This window comes from Vigna unguiculata, chromosome 7 (assembly GCF_037176805.1).
Source record: "Vigna unguiculata cultivar grain cowpea cultivar isolate G323 ecotype 2 chromosome 7, ASM3717680v1, whole genome shotgun sequence".
Taxonomy (NCBI): Eukaryota; Viridiplantae; Streptophyta; class Magnoliopsida; order Fabales; family Fabaceae; genus Vigna; species Vigna unguiculata.
The window spans coordinates 12098558-12122298 of NC_140798.1; the positions used below are offsets into that span (position 1 = coordinate 12098558).

Here is a 23741-nt window from a genome sequence, read left to right on the forward strand (position 1 = left end):
GTAACACTGTCAACATGTGAAACAGAGTACGTTGCAGCATCCTGGAGTGTCTGCCATGCAGTTTGGCTTAGAAACCTTCTACGCAAACTGGAATTGAAGCAAGAAAAGGGGACTATGATCCGAGTTGATAACAAGTCGATCATTGAATTGGCAAAGAACCCGGTCAATCATGAGAGAAGCAAGCACATTGATGTTCGATTTCACTTCATCCGAGAACAAGTGAAAGAAGGAAATGTAGAGTTGGAGCATGTCGAAAGTCGAGCACAAGCTGCAGATTTGTTTACAAAGCCACTGCCATCCTCTCTGTTCGAGAACAAGATGATACTTGGAATGAAGGACAAGAAGAGCATTTAAGTTTACGGGGGGATTTTGTTGGGTAAACTTAAATGTTGGTAGTTGGAAGTTGTTATAATTGTCTAGGAGAGTGCAAAAAAGTTGAGAGTGGGTCTAGCTTAAGCATGCAATAGAGTTCATTAATTGTGAGTTAGGTAGTGGTTATATTTAATGAATGTAGTTGAAGGATCATGTTCAGAAGTTTATAAAAGGAGCATGTAGTGCTTCATTTCAAAATACAACAAATCTGAATACAAAGAGTGTTTATCCAAAGAAACTTGTTTGTCAACAAAAATAGGTTTTTCTAAAGCCATTTAAATGACATTTTCCTTATCCCTTCACATTGAGACTTTATCCCTTCACATTGAGATTCGATTAACTTCAACGATGTAGTTAATTTTAACTTCATGTCTTACTCTGATATGCAGATACAAACCATGTCTTACTACTTTCCTTTTTTTTTAGTATTTTTGAATATGGAAATATTTTTTACATATTCATTCTGAAAAATAAATAAAATAGTTGCTTCAGACTATATTTTTAATTTATAAATATTTATCGGAATATTCACTTAAAAATATATTTTTTAATATATTAAATTAAGTATTTTAGAAGATATTTTCTGATCTAAAAATATTTTCCAATATATTTAGTCCAGAAAATATTAATAAAAAATGTAAAATTTTTATTATAAGTTTAATGCAGAACAGTGTTGAGGATTACCAATTTTATGGAATGCAGAAAGAAAAGAAAAAGAAGAAAAGAAAAGAAAATAACGCGCAGGAAGAAGAAAAGCCTCAACCAAAATTCCATTGACTTCGCTACGAATCTATATCAACCATAGACCACCAAATTGTCCCCTCCGGTGCTCGCACAATCCTAAAGACAATGATTCTCATTTTCCGACCATTCCAAAATTAAAATGAAGTCATTTTCAAACAAAAAACATTTTTAAAATTTAAAATTTAAATAAATCATGAATATTCATCTTAACAATAACAATTATACCACTATCGTGTTACCCATCTCACTTATACAATTAACATGGTTATGAATAATTTGATGGAATATATCACATTAAAAAAGAAGAAGCTTTAATTGAAAATTAAAAAACATCGAGAAGAAATTGAAATCAATAGAATACATTAGGATATGACACTTTGCTTTATAACTAATTAATTAATATGTAGAATATAAATTCAAATGGTTAAAATACTACTTAATTTCGGTTTTTGGTAAAAATACATTTTATCATTTCTTACTCGTGTCATTACTAAACCATATTAGTGTGAATATTTTTTATATTTCTGTTCGAGCACGTCTATAGAAAAAAATCACTTCCTTTACATGTATTATCATAATTACTATTACTTTATTTTTTTTTAAATAACTGTTGTAAAATAAATAAACTCGAAGGCACATAAACGAAGAACAAAAATGGATTTAGGAAAAACAGTACTTCTTCTTCCGAAATTCATGCCACCAAAAGCTGACTTCTTCTTTCTTTCGTTACTTCTCTCTCTTCCCTCTTCTCTCCTCGTCATCGCAACATTTTTCACACGTGCCACGGTAACCATCACCCTCAACTTCCATTTTCTTTTTCTTCATAAAAAAACAGGAACAAACAGAAAACACTTTCTTTTCCCTTTTTCATTTCACAGGTACCTACACACCAATACACAGGGAAACATTACAAGTATATACATATTCAAATATATAAGAAAAGTAAAGAAGAAAAAGTTGGCGAAGTCTGAAGAAGAATGTCATGGGTAAGATCGGCGGTAAACAAGGCGGTGGAAGGTGGCCAAACCAATATCCGACGTGCCGTTCGCACCTACACCGACTCCGTCGTGCTCCATGCAAGCAACGCCGTCGCTGGCGGCGCCAAAATTATTCAGGACCGCATTGTAAGTACCCCTTTCCCTGAAACTTTCAATCTTCCTTTGCCCTTTTGGTTTTTTATTCTGGGTTAGAGAGAAAGTTTTCACCTTGCTATGGTACCTTACCGTGTAAGAAATCTCAGGGTTGGGCCTTAAAAGGGTCGTGTTCTACAGTTTTAATTTTAGTTGTTTTTGGGGTCTTTATCTCCTGAATAAATATTCCATGCACAACCATCTCAATGACAAATGGTATTAACTTGTACAATAATATTATCATAAAACGAAATTAAGGATGATTTTTGTTGATTGAAAGTTTTCGCTCATAGTGCTTGCCTGTTAAGCTCTTTCCCGGGACAAAATTTAGATAAATCCCCTGAAGTATTATTTGTTTGGTGTTTTTCTCTCGAAATTAGAGTACAATAAAAGTCTACCTTATTGGATTATGCAATTTATATAAATAAAACATCAATTATAATAGAAGAATAGTAAAAATCATAAGTAGTGTATTTAAGCTTTCTCCTTTTTCTTAAATGTGTGTCTAAAATATGAATGGTTTTAATGAAAAGGTGACTCGGAACATGCAAAGCTTCAGACACACAGTAAAACGGTTAGAAGAAGTTTCTATTTCATGTAGAGGGATAGAGAGAGTTCAGTTGCTACGAAGGTGGCTGGTTGCCCTAAAAGAAGTTGAGAGACTTACTGCTAACTTCATTGACACCGATGAAAAAGATACAGACAATCAACTTCTTCATGATGAATTCAAGGATTCACCTACAATGGTTTGTGAAACCCTTACTGTTTCAATTCTTTCTGTTTACTTTATATAATTTCTGCTTTTACTATTTTGGTTTCATTATGTTAAGCTAGGTCACTTCTTTGCATTTGCATCAACTTTTAACAAAAACACAGTTTTTGTTACTTTTGTCGTTATTTATTATTTACCTTTTGGTAATTCATGCTCGTATATAACTATGGACAGATTTACTATGTAGACCCTGATGCTATGGATGATCTGAAAAATTTCCGGGATGTCTTCCTTTCAAGTCTTGCTCTTGAGGGCATAACATTGTCAATGGTGAGTTTAAGAAATGCAATCTATAACTATTACAGTCAAGTTTTTGGATTAGTATTAGTCTATTAGATGATTACGGCATTTTTCAATTTTCTCTACGGATTTCCATGTTCCTGGGTTTGGTTTGAGAGTGTATACTTGTATGAATTTGCACTCAAATTAAGAACTTTATTTTATGTCATAAAAGAAATTGCAATAAACTGAGTATAGGATTTGTATGAATAAGAAACGTGGTTGTGTATTTCCATGATCAGAAAACACCAAGCAGCAGAACGACACTGAAGAGAGAGAAGCAGAATCATCACATCCACCCCTCCCCCAAAAAAGCCAAAACTTATATAATTAGTTGTTGTCACACACAAATTTCTTCAAATCAGAATTCATTATTCTTGTGCTCATGCTCCTTCTGATTCCTGCACCGTTAAGATCACTTTCCATGTGTTCCAACCCACTAACTGTAGCCTACTCAGCATGTTTTGCTTCCTTAATTGCCCCCGTCGCTTCTTCTTCAGTTACATTTCCTTCTCCATTAAAATCAACCTTGTCCTCAAGGTTAAAATTTGGGTTGTTTTCCTTGATCACGTAATCTTTCCACATGACTTGAGACTCGTCAAAGCCTTCCCATTGCAGGAGAACTTGTCACACGTTGTCCCTCTTTGAGAATGATGCGTGAATGCAGTAGTATTGATAATGATTGCATAACAGGACCAATCTCATTAGTTACCATGGAGAGGGGAACATAAAGTCGATTATCACCACCATGACAGAGCTTCAATTGTGAGCAATGGAAAACTCGGTGAATCTTGGGATAACATGTCATTAATAGCTTGTAAACTACTTGGCCAACATGTTGAATGATTGGAAACAACCCAAAGTATTTTAACCTTAACTTTTGATCTTTTGCAAAACTAAAGAATCTTTTGTATATGGTTGCAACTTGACTGAAACCATATCTCCAATCTCAAATTCCATTTCTTGCCTCTTATGATCAAAAACCTTTTCACACTATTGTGCCTTAATCAAATTGTTTTAATTGTGCCAGAATGACGTCACATTGTTGCAATAAATCGTGAATGTCAAGTGAAGAGTTGGATTTTGAATCATATTTAAGCACCACGGGGAGGATCTCTTCCATATGTGAGTCTAAATGGTACCATCCTGTTGCTCACGTGATAGGCCTTGTTATACTAAAATTCTGTCCATGGTAAGAACTTTGTCCAGTCCTTATTCTCGTAGGTAAAGCAACATAGATACATTTCTATGCAACGATTGATTGCATCAGATAGAAACTGTATGAACTAGAGGTTAGAGCTTGAGCAATTATGTCTCAATGTATATCTTGTTTGAGACTGCTAATAAGCAATCTAATAGTGCTTCTAGCACTACACCATTTACACAATTTGCTAGCGTTGTAAATGTCATGTAATATTGATGTACTAAGTCTGTTTGACCAAGCTTGAAAGAAGTGGAATAGGGGGACTCTTACGAAGATGGTCCAAAATCCATTTGTTAACATTTGGAACGATGGAATAACATCTAGATCCAAATGGACTCTTGCAATCATCAATCTTAATAGTGTAAAGCATGGTAGTAAGTATCGTACGATTCACGATACGAATCGTACGATACGAAACGATTCAACAACTCCACGATACGAATCGTTTGATGAATCGTTTTTGTTCCTGTATCGTGTTCGTATCGTACGATTCGGACTTCGAATCGCATGAATCGTTCCGAATCGATCCGAATTGTAGCATTCACAGAGACAGATGTTCCTCACAATGACACCTCTCACGACTGCGATTCTTGCTGCAACACCTCTTGCAGTGGCGCCGGCGGCCTTTCTCGCGGTGGTGCCTCTTGCGGCGGCCTCTCTCGCGGTGGCTTCTCTTGCCGTGGTGTCTCTCACTACCCCGCAAAGGATGAGAGAGAAGTCAACAGACCTCGACGGCAGCAACTCGCATGGCATCATTGTATCTAACGGTGGCATACCCTCAAAGATAGTCTTAGTGCATATGAAAGACAGAAAACCCTAGGATTTTTAGTGGGTTGGAATTGGGCCTGTTTTAACCTAAATTTTAGCCCATTTCTTTAAAATATCTTAAAATCCAATTAGTAAATGGTAACTTCAACTAAAGTTACAGCATCCCAGAAAAAAAAAAAGTAACTAAAACTACTTCATCCTTAAAAAAGTTACTCTAGAAACTATCACTACATCTAAAAAATTAAAAAAAGATAACTTTCAAAATGTTTATGAATCGTACGATTCACGATACGAAACGATTCACGATACGATAAATCAGCTCTCCGATACACGATACGATTCACGATTCAACTACCATGGTGTAAAGTCAAGCTTAATAGTACAAATTTGGAATGGCTTTGACGCCTTGTGATGAGCAAGGCTTGAAGCAAGAGAGCATTCAATCATGGAAGAAATGCCTTTCTCCAATGTCTCAATTTGTGATGTATACTTATGTCGCATTTCCTTCATCTTCAAAACGTGCTTCACGTAAGTGGAAAGCTCCTTCATCTCATGTTCACGACCATACCAACAAGTACATCAATGAAGGCACCAAATGTTGTAAACAAAATTGCAATAAACTCTGAATATAGGATTTATATGAATAAGAAATGTCAATGTGTATTTAGATAATAAAAAAAATTTGAAGCATAACAAAATTTATCACCATAAAAAAAAGAGAAACAAAATCATTGTACCCACCCCTCCCCATAAAAGACAAACCTTATATAATTAGTTGTTGTCACACACAAATTCCTTGAAACGTGAATTCATTTTTCTTGTCTTTCGTGCTCTTTCTGATTCCCACATAATTAGGACCGTTTGCTATGTGTACTAATTGATTAATCGTAGCCTCCTCAACATGTTTTGCTTCCTAAATACCCATGTTGCTTCTTCCTATATTGCATTCTACTTCCCAGATGAAAATAAAAATGTATATTACTTAATTTTAATTTTATGCTATTGAATGGGAGATTCCTAACATATCCTAGTCTTCAACTACAATTTGTTTTTATTGTGAAAAGTAAAATTCATTGTGTTGTGATATGTGATACATTTTTGTATAAATGATCTATTTTTAGTGATATTATATTACATGTTGAGCTTTATATTTGCTGATTTATGGAACTTAACCGCAGGTTACCTCTTTTGTGTGACTCAGATTATTAATGCACCGAATGAGGAAGAAGTTTCCCTAATGTCGGAGATATATGGGTAATTTTGACTTACTTTCTCTACAATTCCTTTTCTAAAAGTGATATATCTGAAATTAAATATTGGTTGAACATAGTTGTTTGTTGGCATAATATAGAAATAACTTGCTTAAAAAGCTACTTTTGTTTTGGAATGGTTATACTTGTACAGTCTTTGTATGAAAGGAGGAAAGGAAGAACATACTGCCTTGTTATCCAGCATACAAGATTTGGCTAAAGCATTTTCTAGATATGAAGATGAAGTTCTGGTAATGATTTTATAATTGGTTGTCTTAAAAATTTATTTTTTTATTGTGGATATAGACGATTGAAGATCCATATCAACTAAAAATCATATATAAGTGGGTGTAAATTTCACCTTGTAAGCCAGTTTTGTGAGATTTAATTGGGTTTAAAATCCACTTTCTAATATAGTATAAGAGCCTATTTGTTTGACTTATAAAACCATCTGTTATGGGGTCTCCATCGGACCATTCATAAATATGTAGTCCCACGTTCGAGACATTCAATCCTTGATTTGAGGATATGTGTAGGAGTTCTCCTATTGATTAGAGAAATAAGCAAATTATAGTATATAAATATATGAAAACCTCACATTAACTAGTTGGCTTGCGTGGTTAAATTAGACTTAAAAAGTCTATTGTATAAGATATACCTTCAAATTTAATATTGTGTTTATGGATGATCACATTATTATTGATACTTCATATCAAATGTGACTTGAAAAGCTTTTATTGGTTTTGTCTTGATCATTATGTCTATTAATTGGTGTAAGGCTCAAAATTATTGAGATGTATTGAAATTATGGAGTTTTAGGTATATGGAGGTAGAGTGAGAAAAGGAATGAAACACTAATTGATATTAGTGGAGATATATTGCAATTTATTGATGTGTTGCTCTGTTCATAAAGCCTAAAGACTACCCCTTATTTATGCTAATTAATTCCTAGCTAATTAGTGAAATTAACCACCATGATAAGATAAGGAAATATGGTAACTAATCTTAAGATATAATGAAGAAATAGGGAAAGCAACATGGGAGGATTGTCTAAAATATGGCATTTTCATATATTCTAGCAATATGCTTTGATTTATTCCTTGCCACTTCATATTTGTAATTCGTTGTCACATGCCAACTATTCTCAAACAGTAGATTCTTGGAATATTGCACTTTCTTTCCTTTGTTAGATTCATATCTTTATTTTCTAATAAACATATGATGAGACCTAAGGATGTCTCTTCCTCATATAAGAATAATGGCAGAGGTCTCATTAATTTTGTTTCCTGAAGTTTTCTTTTGACTTATCTTGATTTATTGCGTGAAATCTGTGCTTTAACCGCAACCTTTGACTTTCTTAAAGTATTGAACTTCGACACATTTTAGAAGAATTATATTGGATTTATATGCCTTTCTTTGGTAACATATACCTTTCACCATCTGCTTTACTATTTTAACAGGCCAAGCGAGAAGAGTTGCTTCAATATGTACAAAATGCAATTTCAGGGTTGAAAGTGAATGCTGATCTTATGAGGTTGTTGCTAAGCATATATATATATCTTTAGTGTTGCTTTTGTGAATTTGAGGCTTTGTTTCAAGTATAAGTGGATGTATGTATGATTAAAGGGATGATTTGTTTCATGTCTTTAGGTCAACCTATTTTTCTTATAATCCTAGTTCTAGTCTTGATAAACTATCAGTTAGGTCTCGTAACTGTTTCTTCTTAGGCTACCCTTAGTCTAAAAAAGGATATAAATGTTTCTCACACTCCCTTTGTAGTTGTTCGATTTTAGTTGTTGTTACCTCTTTTGAGTCTACTTCCTATTTTTTATTCAATTTCCTTCCTTTTTAAGACTTCCCAAGCCCCATTACAATCCTCTTGCCTTTGAACCCATAGACACATATGGTGTGCTACTAGAATCACCACCTCGGCCTCCTCTCCAAGTTTATCATTGTAGGCAACATTCACACTTTGCTATTGGGACAACTATTGACTCTACTTCGACACCACCTCCTCTGCCCCTTGTGGTTTTGCCTTTTGAGCATGATCTTCCTTTTTCTCTTTGTAAAGGTACACACTTTACTCAAAATCATTCCCCTCATTATATCACTTTGAGTTATCATTGATTGTCTCCCTCCCATACATTATTAGTCTCTCTTCCATTTCCTCTGCGTATATTCCTAAAGTTGTACGTGATACTTTGGCTTACTCTGGTTGGAGAAAGGTCATGTTTGTTAAACTGTGTGCTTTTTAGAACTGTGGTACTTGGGATCTTATTCCTTTGAGTCCAGGGAAGCCAGTTGTTGGTTGTCGATGGTTCTTTGTAGTCAAAGTTTGCCATGGTGGCACTATGATTGACTCAAACCTAATTTAGTAGAAAAAGGTTCTACTCAAATATTGGGGTTAGACAATGGTGAAACAATACTATGGATGCCAAGATGGCCTCTGTTAGATTATTCTAAACCATGGCTACTCTTCAACGGTTGTGCATCTACTCACTGGATGTTAGAAATGCCTTCCTACGTGGTGATTTGCAGGAGGAAATATTTGTGGAGCAAAAACTTGGGTTTGTTGCTCAAGGAAAGTGTCTCATTTACTAGATTTAGTGTAGTACTCTAACAATTTGATATGACTTGAAGAGAAGTTGACCTGTGTTTTATTCTCATTCAATTGTTGGGTATCTACCTAATAGTGCGTGTTGATGACATTGTTCTTCTTGGTAGTGATTACCGTGGCATCTCATAGATTAAGCAACACCTTTGTCATCATTTTCGGAAAAAAAGATCTTCGATAAACTTAGGTACTTCTTTGGGATTTAGGTAGCACAATCTAACAATGGAATTATTATTTCTCAGAGGAAGTGTGCATTGTATATTTTAGAGAGATAGGGCCATTGGATTGTAAAGACATAGGATATTAGTTTGGTTGAAAAATTATTGAGTCAGTTTTTTAATTCTCCACGTGCAAGATATTGAAATGCAGTCATTATATTCTAAAATACATCAAAGGGACCCCTAAAAAAGGTTTTCGATTTAGATGTAATAATCATACTAGATTGGGTAGAGTCACCTACTTACACAAGATCTACTTATAGATATTGTGTCTTTATTGGCAATAACTTGATCTCCTGGAAAAACAAGTAGCAAATGTGTTGGCCAAATCTAGTGCAGGAGAAGAGTATAGTGCGATGACTTTTGCATCTTGTAAGCTTGTTTAGCTTAAATAGTTTCTTAAAGAATTGAGATTTGGGAAAGTTACAAAAATGAAAGGAGAAACATTATGTAAAGTAGGAGAAGGTAACCAATTTATCAAATGAACAACCATAGAAAACACTTCACACCAAAACGAGGAGGAACAAAACATTCAAGAAGAAGAGTGCGAATAACATCAAGAAGGTGACAATTCTCTATCGACGGTACCATTGTTTTGTGGTGTGGAAGGACAAGAACACTGAGCTATAATCCCCTCATTTCAAAGAAAACTGTGAAATTCATTAGACATATTTTCACGTTAAGAATTTGATCTTAAGATTTTACGTGAGCAGAGAATTGAGTATGAAGAAATTAGATAAAACATTGAAAAACAGAGAAAACTTCGACTTTAGATCTAAGAAAATAAACCCAAGTAAATCTAATGTAGTCATCTATGAATGTAAAAAAAATACTTATAACCCACATGCGAAACATGTGAAATGCCCCAAACATTACTATGAATAATGTCAAAACAATGATGGGCACGAGATGCATTATGAGGAAAAGGTAAAATTTTATTTTTTCCAAGTTTGCATGGAGTACAATAAAAAGAAATTGAAGAAGCTTTATTGCCCAAAGAACCAGATTTGAACAAGGTACTCAGTACATGAAAATGTTGATGACTTAAATGATTATGCCACATTTTATTGACCTGTCTATCATCGATTCAGACTAGGGAAAGTAGAGGAAAATTAGGATAATTTAGGGAAGAAGATAAGTATAGCGGAAAGAGTCGTCCCACCTTAGGTCTCTTCAGGATGATCTTCCCAAACACTTGATCCTGCACAACACAACCAGAACGAGAAAATTGGACATAATCATGATTAACTAATTGGCTAACAAAAATAAGATTTGTGGAAAGACTGAGAGACACAAAAATACTAGGCAAAGAAGGAGAAATATCACCAATAGTACTAATAGGTAAAGAAGTGTCATTTGCTTGTGAATTTTCTGATAACCATAATAATTTTTCACATTGGATAGAGACATTGAAGAATTTGTCATATGGTTGGACACCCCAAAATCAAGGTACCAAGGTTGTGAGGAAAAGTAGGAATTACATGAGAGACCAAAAGCATAAAAAGAAGACATAATCATCTGTGTTTGTAGGAACTGTACGAACAGAAGTGGAAGCAAGTAATGTAGCAGAACTTGAAGCACCAATAGAGGTATGAGAAGCGATTAGTTGCTTCTTTTCAGGATGAATTGGACAAGCTGTGATATTATGCCCTCGTTGCTTGCAGTAGTTACAAAAATGTTGTGTGCAAGCCTTTGTAATATGACCAAATCCTTTGCAACTATAGCATTGGACAAAACATGTATCTCTGGTTTTATTCTTCCCTTGTGCTTATGTTCCATGGCTACGTGAGTTGCTATGCGTTGTTCCTCGCGAAGAACTTTACTCAAGCAAGCATCCAAAGTTGGCACTGGGTTGCGATTCATCAAATTAGAGCGAGTGGCTTCAAAGTTAGATTGCAACTTCATCAAAAAAGGATCTCTCTTGCTGATCTCGTGCACAGTTTGGAAAATAGAGAGGACTACACCAGAAATACCATCATAAATAATATTGGAATATTCAGCTCAAAGATTCTGAAAACTAGAAAAATATTCCTCAATTGATAGACTCCCTCGTTTGAAATTAGCCATTTCATACTCCAATTGAAACCTTCGAGCTGTGTAGTCTTGAGGATAAATCTTTTTCAAATAATCCCACATGTCCTTTGTAGTCTTATAAGGCCGGAAATTAATAATAAAATACTTATTTGTTTGCCTTTATGTGCTTTAAGTTAACCAATGCTTCTTGAATATATTTCGGTATCTAATATCTAATCAAGCATTTAAAGGAATTCAAAATCTAGAATAAATTATTGGATTCTGAAACTTTCAATCAACAATGATGCATATTTTTAAGAGATTTTACTCAGCTCCATTGATGCTGCGTAATCTTCCTCATCTATAATGTTTGACACCAGTTTTATGGCTCGAGTATTATTAGTCTTTTCTCCTATTGTATGTGATAAATTATCTTTTCTCAGAATAGAAGTTGAAGCGTGTAAGTTGAAGGAAAACATTGAGAATATGAAGGCAAGGAACCAAGATGGAAATGTAAATTCACCTAAAGAGACAACTGCCGAAGAAATAGAGGTGAGCTTCCATTTTTTGAAAAATGCATGAGCTTCATATATATGGTTTATGAGGATATTTTAGGCAACTTTTAAAAGACTCTAGATTGTGCATTTATTTGTATATTTGTATATTTATACATTAGTGACAATTAAGCATTATGTTTAATTTCAGTTGGTTGATGAAGATATGGTACAAGTTATTCAAATGTGTTCTAAGTTGGAGGAACTCTTACTGAAAAAGAAATACTTTAGCTCTGGTGATTCTCCACAACTTCATGCTGAAAAGGTCTTGCACAGTGATTTTCTGTAGTTTTTGTTTCTCCAATCTTCATTAAAAATATGTATAAAACATATAAATTTTATATTGTATTATGCAATAATTTTCATTCTATTCATGATACAAGGGCCTGTGAAATCCAATTGTGGTTAGTTGTGATAATATTGAAATTTGACCGTAGGCAACCTTCACCTACAATGTTAGGGATCTCAATCTTGTAATCACGGTTCAATGTAACCACTTGGCATTAATCTAACACCTAAGCCTGCGAGGTACCTTGTCAAAGACTGAACAAACTCACATGAGTCACACCCTACTCCTTTTCCAGAATGATGTGATTTTTTCTCAGTTCTAATTGGGTGCATTGGCATTGTACCTCACTTTCCTCCACTTGTAATGGAGTTTTAGTGATGCTTAGTTTCCTGCATTCGGTGTGACACTTTTTTTCTGTTGATGATGTATGATTGAATCACTTGCAGGTTGACAAATTGAAAGTTTTATCAGAGTCTCTTGCAAATTCTGCCACAAAAGCTGAGACTCGCATCACAGAAAACAGGTCCCAGAAACAGTTATTATAAAAGTTTCTTTCTTGTCATGTTTTGTACTTGCCCATACACTTGCATCTTTGTCGAGTATCATAACGGTACTGGCATGCTTTCATCTCTTTTTCATAGATATGCCTTTTCTAACTGTATAACACGTTGATACTCATGCATGCTTTCAGCTGTTTGGGTAGTTGATAGTTAATACCAAACAGATAAAAAATGTTAGCCTTAACGGATTTCTTTTCTCTTATATTATGTTTCATACTTTGTTCTCAACCAGAACTCAAAAAGAAGAAGCACTTCATTTTCGGGCAGCTAAATCTGACGAGGTTAGCCTAGTTGAGAAGGTACATTCTCGTCAATAGCAAGCGATAGTTTTGTTACTTCATAAGCTTTTTCATAATAGGTGTATCAAACATGATATTTTATGAAAGAGTTATTGGGCTTTTTTGAGGTTTAGAGTTATGTTTACTGTTTTATGCTATTATGACTTGTACATATGTTTTTTGTAAAAGGTTTTTTGTAAAAGGGTTGAAGTACCCTCAGTACTTCTTTATTTATTCAATCTTTATTGCCGATTAAAAAAAAGAACTTTTAGATGAGGAAAATAAACTAGAAAATGAAATTAACTCTCCATAAACTAACATTAGTTTATGCATTCCTTAAAATCAACCCTTAATGAGAGAACTTCAACAATTGGCTTATGGATAAACTATTTTAGCTTAGGTGAAGTTTACTTAAACAAATCTTTTGACACTATGTTAGAAAAGGTTGAATCTCTATTTGATCCTCTGAAATATTCCTGTTAATAAAATCAATTTTTTGCTTGAACCATTACCCCCTCTTATTTTGCACACTAAGGATACAACTTTAATTGACCAAATTATTGAATTTAGTAAAGAAGAACATGTGGAAATAGGTCTTGATATTAATAATGGAAACCTTGTCCCATACTTAAGAGGAGTCCAAATAAGGAAAGAAGAAATACCACACATGAAAGGAGCTTCATGTTTATGCTTGAAAGTATACTGCAAAGACCATAATCCAATCCATCATCTCCATATCATGCCAACCAGAAACCCTTGAAGGTGGCCTAGCAAAAATATCACAAGATCATCTAGGTAACATTATCATTCCTATTTTTGTTACTGATCTTTCCATAGCCCTTAGGAGAGAAACCAGAGCCTACAAAAAAGTCACCTAAACCTCGCCAAATCATCCCATTTCAAAATAGGTTTCATACCAAAACCTTTCTAAACGTCACCAAGCCTGGTTTGTGCATAAAACACGAAGAAGCATTAGATGATCCCAATTGTAAGTTAGTAGCCTTAGAATGGTTGAATGCACGTAAGAAGAATGACACTTGGTAGAATGTAAACATACCCAATGATAAAAAGTTGGATCTAATTTGCTCATGCTAGAAATCTAAGTGTGGGTATAAGTTTCACATTTAGAAAACTGAAAAAGTTAAGCAATATAAGAGGATAACTCATAAACCCATTACGTTAAGGTTTTGGATTAGAAGTGGTGTAACTTGTCATGTGGGTTGGGTTCAAATCACATTTACGTAATCTCTCCCTAATGAATTCTCTCAAAAATAGACCTATTAGTGGTATTAGAGCACCTCTGGAGGTCACACTACATTTAAGGGAAAATATACCCATATGGAAGGGACTCACCCTTGAGGAAAAATTGTACCATATAAGAAAGAAGACTCCCAAACCCATTGCCTTAAAGTTTTGGATTAAAAGTGGTAACAATTCTTTATGTGGGTTGGACTTAGATCACATTTATGTAATCTCTCCCTAATAAATACTCTCAAAAATAGACCCATTGGTTTGATTCAAATGTTATATTAAATTAAAATCAAATAAATTCATATCACATTAGATTTTTATGATTGGTTTGAGTGACTATTTAACGAAAAACCGCACTAAACCGCACTAAACCGATTCCTTAATATCTCTATTAATAAATTACATAGTTGTTGTTTGCATTAGACTTGCCCACGACAAATTTATTATTTTTGAAATAAATATAATTCAGAATGTTCAAAGTACAAATTAAGAAAGTCATATTCAAATGTATTAATTATTCTCTCATGAGTCATACTTATTTTTGAAATAGATATACAATGGCCATTTTTCAGGAATTATCCTTGGAGATTGAAGAACTTGAGAGGCAGAGAGACGAGCTTGAAGAAAAACTGAGAAAGGTCTATTTTTTCTGTACTCCTTTTGAGTACTTTACTTATGGGGCTCAAGAACATTTAATTGCACTCAAGATTACTTCGTTTTTATTTTATTTTTATGCATACATGATTGTTATAAATACGCAATCGATTTCCTCAGTCTTTGGTATGATCTTCATGGATTTGTAGGTGTCATCCTTTGCTTGCCTTACATAAGCTTGAAATATTAGTGCAGGTCAACAACTTGTTGACATGTGCACGTATCCGCTTCCATAATGCAAGAGAAGAAAGAGAGCAATTTGATGAAGCAAGCAATGAAATTCTTGCACTTCTAAAAACAAAGGTACAAGTTTATTTCATGCCTAGGCTCACATCTTCATAAAATAAACTAAAGTATTATTAAGATTGAATTGTGTATTTAATCCATTTGTTTATGATCAATTTAATAGCAATTAAGAACCACCAATAAAAGCAATATGTTTCTATAATTGTGTTTAATTAATTTTGCCATGGTTTTGAACCACCGCTACATGAAAGTCCATCCTCTACTTTGTCTAGTGTCACCTCTTCCCTTTGGTATGGTGAGGCACTTTCTAAACCCACAAGTTGTTAAGTATAGAGACGATATAGACCACCTTGTTACTTATTTAGAAAAAAAAAACATTTTATTTTGTTGGGAAAAGTACATCATCAATTAAGAACATTATCCTTTTATAATTACCCTATTAATAGAAAAATAAGATAAAAAAAAGGAACACAAGAATATAATGTGGAAACTCCAAATACGGAGAAAAAATCACGATCACAGCTACACTATTTAGAGCAAGAATTTAACTATTAATTATACCTCACAACACCCTCCTACAAGATTACAAGAAATGTCAAACACCAGCTCAAAGTGTCGTTGATTTAGGGCAAGGAACATCATGGACCTAGAGCCCATTATATAGTCACTAACATTCACTCCCTAGCTTATCCTAGGCGATGTGAGACTTCTCAAAAGATGTATTATTTTCATCACCCAACATTCTCCACCTTAAACACACCTTCATTGCCTATACTAGCAATCATACTCCACCATAAAGAGTATACTCATTTGGAATTAAACCATCCCAAGAATTTTTACTTGGAATTAAACCATCCAAAAATTTTTAGTTGGAATTGAACCATCCCAAGAATTTCCATTTGGAATTAAACCATCCCAAGAATTTCCATGCACCCTGCATCAATGCTAACCAATGCTTGTGTACAATCACCACACAACATCAATATTAGCCAATGTCCGTGCATAAACACCATACACTCTGCATCAATGTTAACCAATGCCCATGCATAATCCTTACACACCTTGTATCAATATTAGCCTATGCATGTGTATAAAATTACCGCTAGAAAAGCTCATCCTAGCACTCACAGTCTGCCCAAGCAAGAGTTACCATGTGTCACATATTTTAACTAAATTTATTGAATTAAACCAAAACAATTAAGTTTTATTTTAACAATTCTTTGTCTTGGAGATCTTACGTTGACTGAGGATATAACCAAATCATAAGATATAAGGTCAAAAGTTCACATTACAACCCAATTTTTATGAAGTTGAGTTAGGCATAAATCCACTAAGATGGTATTAGAGTCATGAGGGTTGTTGTGCTACTTGTTATTGGGCTCTTATTAGACTATCCACAAATATCTAATTTCACACTCGAAATATTCATTCTCCGGCTTATCTTTTGAGCCTTGCGACTTGGTTTTTGTTAGATATAGTTTGATATTATTAAGATATTGTTAGATATTGATAACCACAATATCAAACAATATCTTCTATTTAATCTTTTTATTTTCAGTTACTCTTTTTACTTGTACCTCTCTCTATTATAAATAGATTACCCTATGTGTGGTTTATACACAAGGGAGATTAATCTCAATCCCTATCTTCTTTATTCTCAACAGTTTTCATTCTCTTAATAAACTAGATCAATAGTTTCTTCTTTGCAAAAATTTCTGGAGAAATAAAATTTCACGTCAACATGGCTTTTTCTTCCATGTAGAATTGGATCTTTTGTCAATTTTATTGTTGAGTTATTGCTAAAACAATTTGTAGTATCTTTTATGTGCTTGAACTATATTGAGTTATTGTTAAAAAACATTGTAGTATCCTTTATTTCATTGTACTGTAGTTTTCAAGAATTTTTCTCAACCATATCTTTTAGTTTCAACAAGTTTTAGTTGCAACAAACTTAGTTTCACTAAAAGAGAAAATACCAGTGGGTTGCTTTTAAAAAGATTATGAAATGACATTTGTTTCAAATGAGAATATTTGTTTAATATCTTTTATTTACAATAATTTTTATGAAAATTTTCAATTTTTAAATATTGTTTAGATGAATAGAAAAATACATCTAATATACATATATGTATATATATGTATATACATATATGTATATATATGTATATATATATGTATATACACACACACACACACACACACACACACATATATATATATATATATATATATATATATATATATATATATATATATATATATATATATGTTGGGAATAGTCCAAGTGTGAGTCAAAGTCCCACATTGGATAAAATAGACAAAATTAAACACTATATAAGAATAAAAACCCATAACACCATTACCTTAAGGTTTTGGGGTTAAAGTGGTGCCAAATGTCTTATATGTGTAAGACTAATATCATATAACCATATGGAACTACAATCTCTCAATGATCATAACCATAACCCATATATGTGAAAATATATATAAACCCATCAATATATATATATATATATATATATATATATATGTATATATCAATATATATATATATATAAAATAAAGGAAAGCTTCATCCACTTAATATATCTCTTATATTTTCAAAAACTCAAAAAACCAACAAGTGGTGCATTTAGAGTCATCGTTCCTACTATACTTGTAAAATGGAAGGAGTGTAACACCCTAGCTGGGTGTCAGAGGGTTTGGACATTTTAAAAAGAGAGAAAGATTTTATGTGTAAATACACTTGGTCGTCCAATCCCTTCTTCCATTGTGTATCTTCACAAGAAAAACTTTCTCTATTTTTTCTCTAGTTTTACAACCTTTACCATTTTTTATTTTATAACACATATCTCTTGAAAAATTTTGATATCTAAGAGGAAAAAGTAGATGAAAAATCACATTCTATGATGGTTGTAGCTCAATTTTGTTTCCCCTATGATAGCTCATTTTGAACTCACTTACGGTGGCTCAGATTTTGTTTTCTTTTTTAATAATCATACTCTTTATAGAATTGTCGGTGCTCCAAATATGTTATCGATGACCAAAGTAGAGTTATTCTATAAATAATGTTTTCATTTTGTCACAAATCCTATGGATTGTCATTGGATGTCTAGTAAGCATATTTTGAGATACTTAAAGGAGTCTATTCATCATGTTTAGGTTTTCAAGTTGCTCCTTCTTCACAACCATTTTCCCGAAAAACTCTTTGTGATCTTGATTAGGCCTATGATCCTAATGATCACTGCTTCAGCTCAGGTAAATGATTTCGGTGCAAGCCTAGTCTCTTGGTGGTTCTAGAAACAACTCATTGTTTCTAAAGCATCCATGAAAGGTCCATATCGTTGTCTTAATCACACTACTATTGAATTACCTGGATTCAAACACTTAACTAAATTAATAGTTTCTTGTCTCATTCCAGCCACTACTAAAAAAATTCATATTTCCTGCCAATTTTGTTTTTAAAATTTTTTCGTAGGAAATACTTACAAATTTTGTTGTGAAAATAAATTTGCAAGAAATTGCTACCAATTTTCTTGCAAAATATTTTGTATAAAACACTTTTCACAACAAATTTTGTAGGAAATACTTGCAAATTTTATAATTTTGTAGGAAATGATTACCTATGAAGAAATTACTGCCAATTAAAAATCTTAGAAAAAATAGCAGAAAAAAGTCTTTTCTTGCAAACTCTTTTAACAAATTTGCAAGAAAAATCCCATGTAATATGAGAATTTCTAGTAGTGAGCATTGTACTTTGATAATCAAAGTGTTTCGGTAGTTACTCATAATCTAGTTCTTCAAAGCTAAACATATGAAAATTGATATATTCTTTGTAAGAGAGTAAGTTTTAGCTAAGAAGCTTCAAGTTTATTATATTTCTATTGTAGATCAATGAATTAATGCTCTTGCTAAACCCCTTTCTTCTTCTACTCGGCTTATTTTTCTGCAAACTCAATGTTGTTGAATCTGTCGCTAATTTTCAGCCCATTGAGTTTAAGGGGCACATTAGTGTACAGGAGATTTATTAAGTTATGAGGACAACACTCTCTTATTTATGTCAATAGGCTTCTATGTGAGAAACAACTTGTACTTGTTGTAGAGTAAGAAGTTTCTCACAATTGAAAACAGTTTCTTTTATGTCTCATTTTCTGTTACATCTCGAATTGTGTTATTAAAAAACAAGAGACCAAATTGAATATAAAAAAAAAATGAATGATTAAGAAAAAAGACAAGAAAAGAGCCTAAAATTAATAGTATGATGTTATGCATTTTGTTATTTGTATTATTGTCATGAAGTTTTCCGATATTAGGAAGAGGAGATGCTGCGAGCCATTACTTCATATACAGTGGAAGCTAATGTTGTTGATACATGGATCAAGTTTCTAGAGAGCACATGGGTCTTCCAAACTTCAGTCACAAAGAGAAAGGATGAGCAGGTCAAGTATGTCCTGTAGTTTAATCCCATAGGCCATATCAGATAAATGTTGACATATTACAAATTTCAAGTTATTATGCAAATCGCTTTAGGCATGGTAGTTTCTCTAATGTGTTTTGAAGTGCATTTTTCATTTACTGATATTCGTATTGTCTTTTTTTTTTTCTTTTTTTTTATTGCATATCAAAGTGCTGAACTGGAGAGATATGGTTATCATTTTGCGAATTTGGTGGTTCATCTTCTGCGTTATTACAAGGTAACAAATCATCCTAGATTGATCAATATCTTCATCATATTGCATTTTCCTAATCTTCTGACACTGGCTTGCTATATGTCAGGGAAAATTGGGTTCGTATGTTACTCAAATAAGAATACTTGTGGATAGTTTAAGATTCAAACCAGGGTATGGGGTCCTGCCTCTCTGAATTGTCTATTGTTTAAAAACCATGCATCCAACTATTGATTTTTATATCAGGTTAGCAATGTCATCAATGACAACCAATGAAGGTTTGAAATTAGCAAATCCAAGGAAAAGGCTTGAAGAAGAATACTTGGATATTGAAACCAAGGTATTTTTCTTTCAGTGATGATTTATATCATGATGTGAAGTGAAAATCAATCAGGCCTCACTTAGAAGATAAATTCAGTCAAAGTGTTGTGCCAGATTTTGTAGCCTTATACAAATTGCTTATTTCTTATTCTACTTGTTAGTTTTTGGCCATTCTGAATGTAGTGGACACCATGAACAAGCAGTTTCACATTCAAAAGGAAGGCATTTTCAGGTATTTTGTGTCTTTCTCTCTTTCTTCCCTGGCCTCTTTTTTTTTTTTTTTATATTAATATACACATACAAGTGTTTCTTCCCTTTACATTTACAATTTTGATATAGAAAAGACAGCGACAAGGTGACACAACTGTTTGATGATATTGAGAAAATAAAAGAGGAATTTGAATCTATTGAGAGGCCAAAACTGGAACTTGAGATTCCAACTGAAAGGTCAGAAACACCATCAAGTCAAATAATCTCCAGAACCCCTTCTCCTCCCTCGGCTAAAAAACCAAAGCAAAATGGAACGAGACACTCTTTCTCACTGCCTGGAAGATCACAGATAGAAATAGAACTTGACAAATTAAGTGAAGATGACTCATCAGAAGAGATAAGTGAATGGGAGTTTGATGATCTTGACAAAGATCGTCACTCCAGGAGTTGAATGTAAAAATATCAACCACTGATGTTGTAAAGAGAATGTAAATGAAAAGGCAACATTGTGCTGTGTCTTGGCAACATTGTGCTGTGATTTTGGCTTACTCCGCTACTCAGATAACTCAGTAGTTCACTCAACAGATGTAAATGAAACAGCTTTGGTACACCAATAGTTGTATTTGTATCATATTCATCGTTGATGAAATGTAGATAGATATATTCAACCATGTAACTTTCTTAGATAACCCTTGTTTGTGTAACATTTTTGTCAGTGAGAAAATTCGTTTTTATAACATAACTCACAAGAGTGACAAGCTGTTTTGTACCTAGTCCTGGATGGTTTTGAGGATTTTGGGTCTTGTACAATACAAATACGGCTACAATTACCTTCATTTATTTGGTCCACCGGATCTTTCAAGTGAAATGTCTAATTGTAATAAAACCTGACAGAAAGAACTATTTTTTGGTGGATATAGCTCGTTAAATAGGATTCAAATTTAACACTCTTAGATATTCACATCAATCGAAGATAAATCGAGTTTATAATATATAAATAGAGTATAATTATCACTTTACAAGTTAGTTTAAATTGATTTGATGGGTTTCGTTGATTCTATTTCTTTTATTGATATGATTCTGTTTTCAGTTAAATGATTGTTGATTCAAAGTGCAGGGGACATTTGTTGTGGTAGAATGGTACTAAAATTTCTTTCCTTTCCTTTTTCTCCTTCCGGCGGACACCAGTGGTAGTAGTACTATTGTTCACTTACCCTGCAAACGAATAACTTGCATGCATTTCTGGGTCATCATGAAAGCCAATTATGAAAAGTAAAATAACCTTTTCATGGATTAAAAGTAAAAGGAAAAAGATAAGGTTGAGACCATTTGGGCTCACCTGAAAGGGTGGAAGAAAGGAGGAAGGAGCCTTTATCTCTGCAATGACACTCTCCACTCAATCCGGCTACTGCCATTCTTGCTATGTGGCCCATTATTTCTCTCACAATTACCCAATGAGCTTTAAAATAAAAGGGTGGTTCTGGAAAAGTGATCATGTGAACGTAGTTTCATAAGAAGCACGTGATGTGGCACTGACATTTTTCTAGTCCTTTAGTGATGACTAAAGAAAAGAGTCTGAAACCAGCAGGCTTTTCTTTTTCCTTCCCTTAAATTTGCTATAAACTGCACTTGCTATTTACCTTCCTGGTATATATAAACTGTGTTATGCTTTAACTCTCTTTATTAATTGATAAATTCTTACATGGGGGTGGAAGAAACTTTCCATTACTACATCCCTAACAAACTAACAATCATATGATGTCATGAGTTTTTAACTTTTTATTGTTTTTGTGGGCCTTGTTTTGTAGAACAACTCATCATATCAGACTAGTAAAAAAAAGGTGTTGAAAACAGAATGAAAGCAACATTCTTTCTTTGTGAGAGTTTTACTTAAACTCAACTTGGGTTGGGGAATCTGTTTGAGACAGACAAAGGGAGACAGAAACAACTGCCCTCGAGCATTGGTAGTGGCTTTTTCCCCTCTCAATCTCGAAACCAACGCTAGTCCTTTTGGCTTTGGAGAGAGGGTTATGATTATGAACTTATGCTTCACCATTTCTTAGTCCAATGCTATAGGTTATAGGATCCTACTTGTCACTTCCCAATGTTTTCATATTTGTATTTCTTTGAGGTCAAACCTCAAAGTTTGAATCCCCAAATCCGTAATATAACACATGCGAAGAGCCAAAGGTGAAAAGATTAAAAATATCTTACATCTTGACCTGGTCAAATGAGCACATCACTTACCATGAAGGTGAATTATTGCCCATAAGCCATTTGAGAAAGAAACTTGAATGGGGCCTCCCACAGGGATGAATAATGTAGAATTGGTCAGTTATAGATTAGGCATAAAAAGGTAAACGAGAAAAACAAATTCCCTTCACGATTTTTTTTATCCTTATCGAATGTGCAAATTGCAGAACTCTTAACTTCTAGAAAAGAGAAAAAAAAAAAAAATGATGCCTTGGGGAGTCCATTGGCTAATGAACGAAGAAATTGACAAACCATGTTCCACTTACCTTTCAAGTCAAACATTTAACTTAACCATTACAAAGTTCATTCATTTTTATACTATAGTATCACACTGTAGTGTCTTACTTAACAATTATGCATTAAGGCCTCTCTCATACACGTATTGTGCCGGCCAAGTACCCTTAATCATGTCTAAGAAGATAAGGATATGTATGCAAGACAGGGATGTAGATTACTAGATTCATTTCATTGAGACCTCCCTATGTACCTGCTTCCTCATCAGATTCAATCTAGTATATAAATCATGCCATTCATACTTTCTTTGTCATGGAACCAATTGGAAGGTTTAGTGTGTTACATTGAAACTTTCAATAAAAACAAGGTCAGTGTCAACATCTTCCTTTGAGTTGCAGATTCTCTTCTTGTACTTTGATGTATCAAACTCAAATGGAACAGGACAATAGAAGAATGAATGTGTTCATCTAACACATGGCATGGACCAATTATGTTAACCACTAATTACGGATGATTCATAGAGACTGAATTTGAATGCTCATGTGAAGCTTAAGTGGAACTTTCCTTAGCTATCTACTCTAAAAGTTATTGTTAGAACTCAATAAACCAAACCAAATCTATCATGGGAAAGGTAAGAAGATTGAACTTGTGCACAAAGGAGAAATGGCAGAAAAGGGAAAAGAAAAAGAATAATGAAAGCAACCAGGGTACTTTCAAGGATCATCATTGCTCTCTTTTATTACTACTTTGACAGATATTGATGCAGATTGCAGCATCTCTTTCTACGGTGCATTCGTAGTGCCTTGGGGTATATACATAATGGAAGAAAAAAGAGATAAAAAATATAATGAGAAAACATT

The 23741-nt window shown here is 33.5% G+C and overlaps 1 protein-coding gene across 3 annotated transcripts; it reads left to right on the forward strand.

The window, feature by feature from the left end:
* Nucleotides 1–1770: 1770 nt before the first annotated feature.
* Nucleotides 1771–21229, forward strand: LOC114191986 (uncharacterized). 3 transcript variants are annotated; one of them, XM_085675660.1, is made up of 20 exons: nt 1771–1902; nt 1995–2240; nt 2780–2992; nt 3193–3288; nt 6471–6523; nt 6674–6770; nt 7980–8053; nt 11808–11916; nt 12070–12183; nt 12654–12730; nt 13000–13066; nt 14869–14934; nt 15146–15253; nt 18359–18454; nt 19510–19640; nt 19824–19890; nt 19973–20037; nt 20110–20203; nt 20346–20416; nt 20524–21229. In XM_085675660.1, the coding sequence occupies exons 2-20, from the start codon at nt 2094–2096 to the stop codon at nt 20843–20845; spliced, it is 2067 nt and encodes a 688-aa protein (XP_085531786.1). In that variant the 5' UTR covers nt 1771–1902; nt 1995–2093; the 3' UTR covers nt 20846–21229. The 3 variants fall into 3 exon arrangements, with proteins under 3 accessions (XP_085531786.1, XP_085531787.1, XP_027937280.1); XM_085675661.1 differs by having other exon boundaries at nt 20529–20830; XM_028081479.2 differs by lacking the exon at nt 18359–18454.
* Nucleotides 21230–23741: the final 2512 nt, after the last annotated feature.

Coding starts and splice junctions, on each gene's coding strand:
- LOC114191986 (XM_085675660.1), top strand. CDS start 2,094: ATGTCATGGGTAAGATCGGCGGTAAACAAGGCGGTGGAAGGTGGCCAA. Junction 6,771..7,979: donor GATATGAAGATGAAGTTCTG/GTAATGATTTTA, acceptor CTATTTTAACAG/GCCAAGCGAGAAGAGTTGCT. Junction 13,067..14,868: donor AGGTTAGCCTAGTTGAGAAG/GTACATTCTCGT, acceptor GCCATTTTTCAG/GAATTATCCTTGGAGATTGA.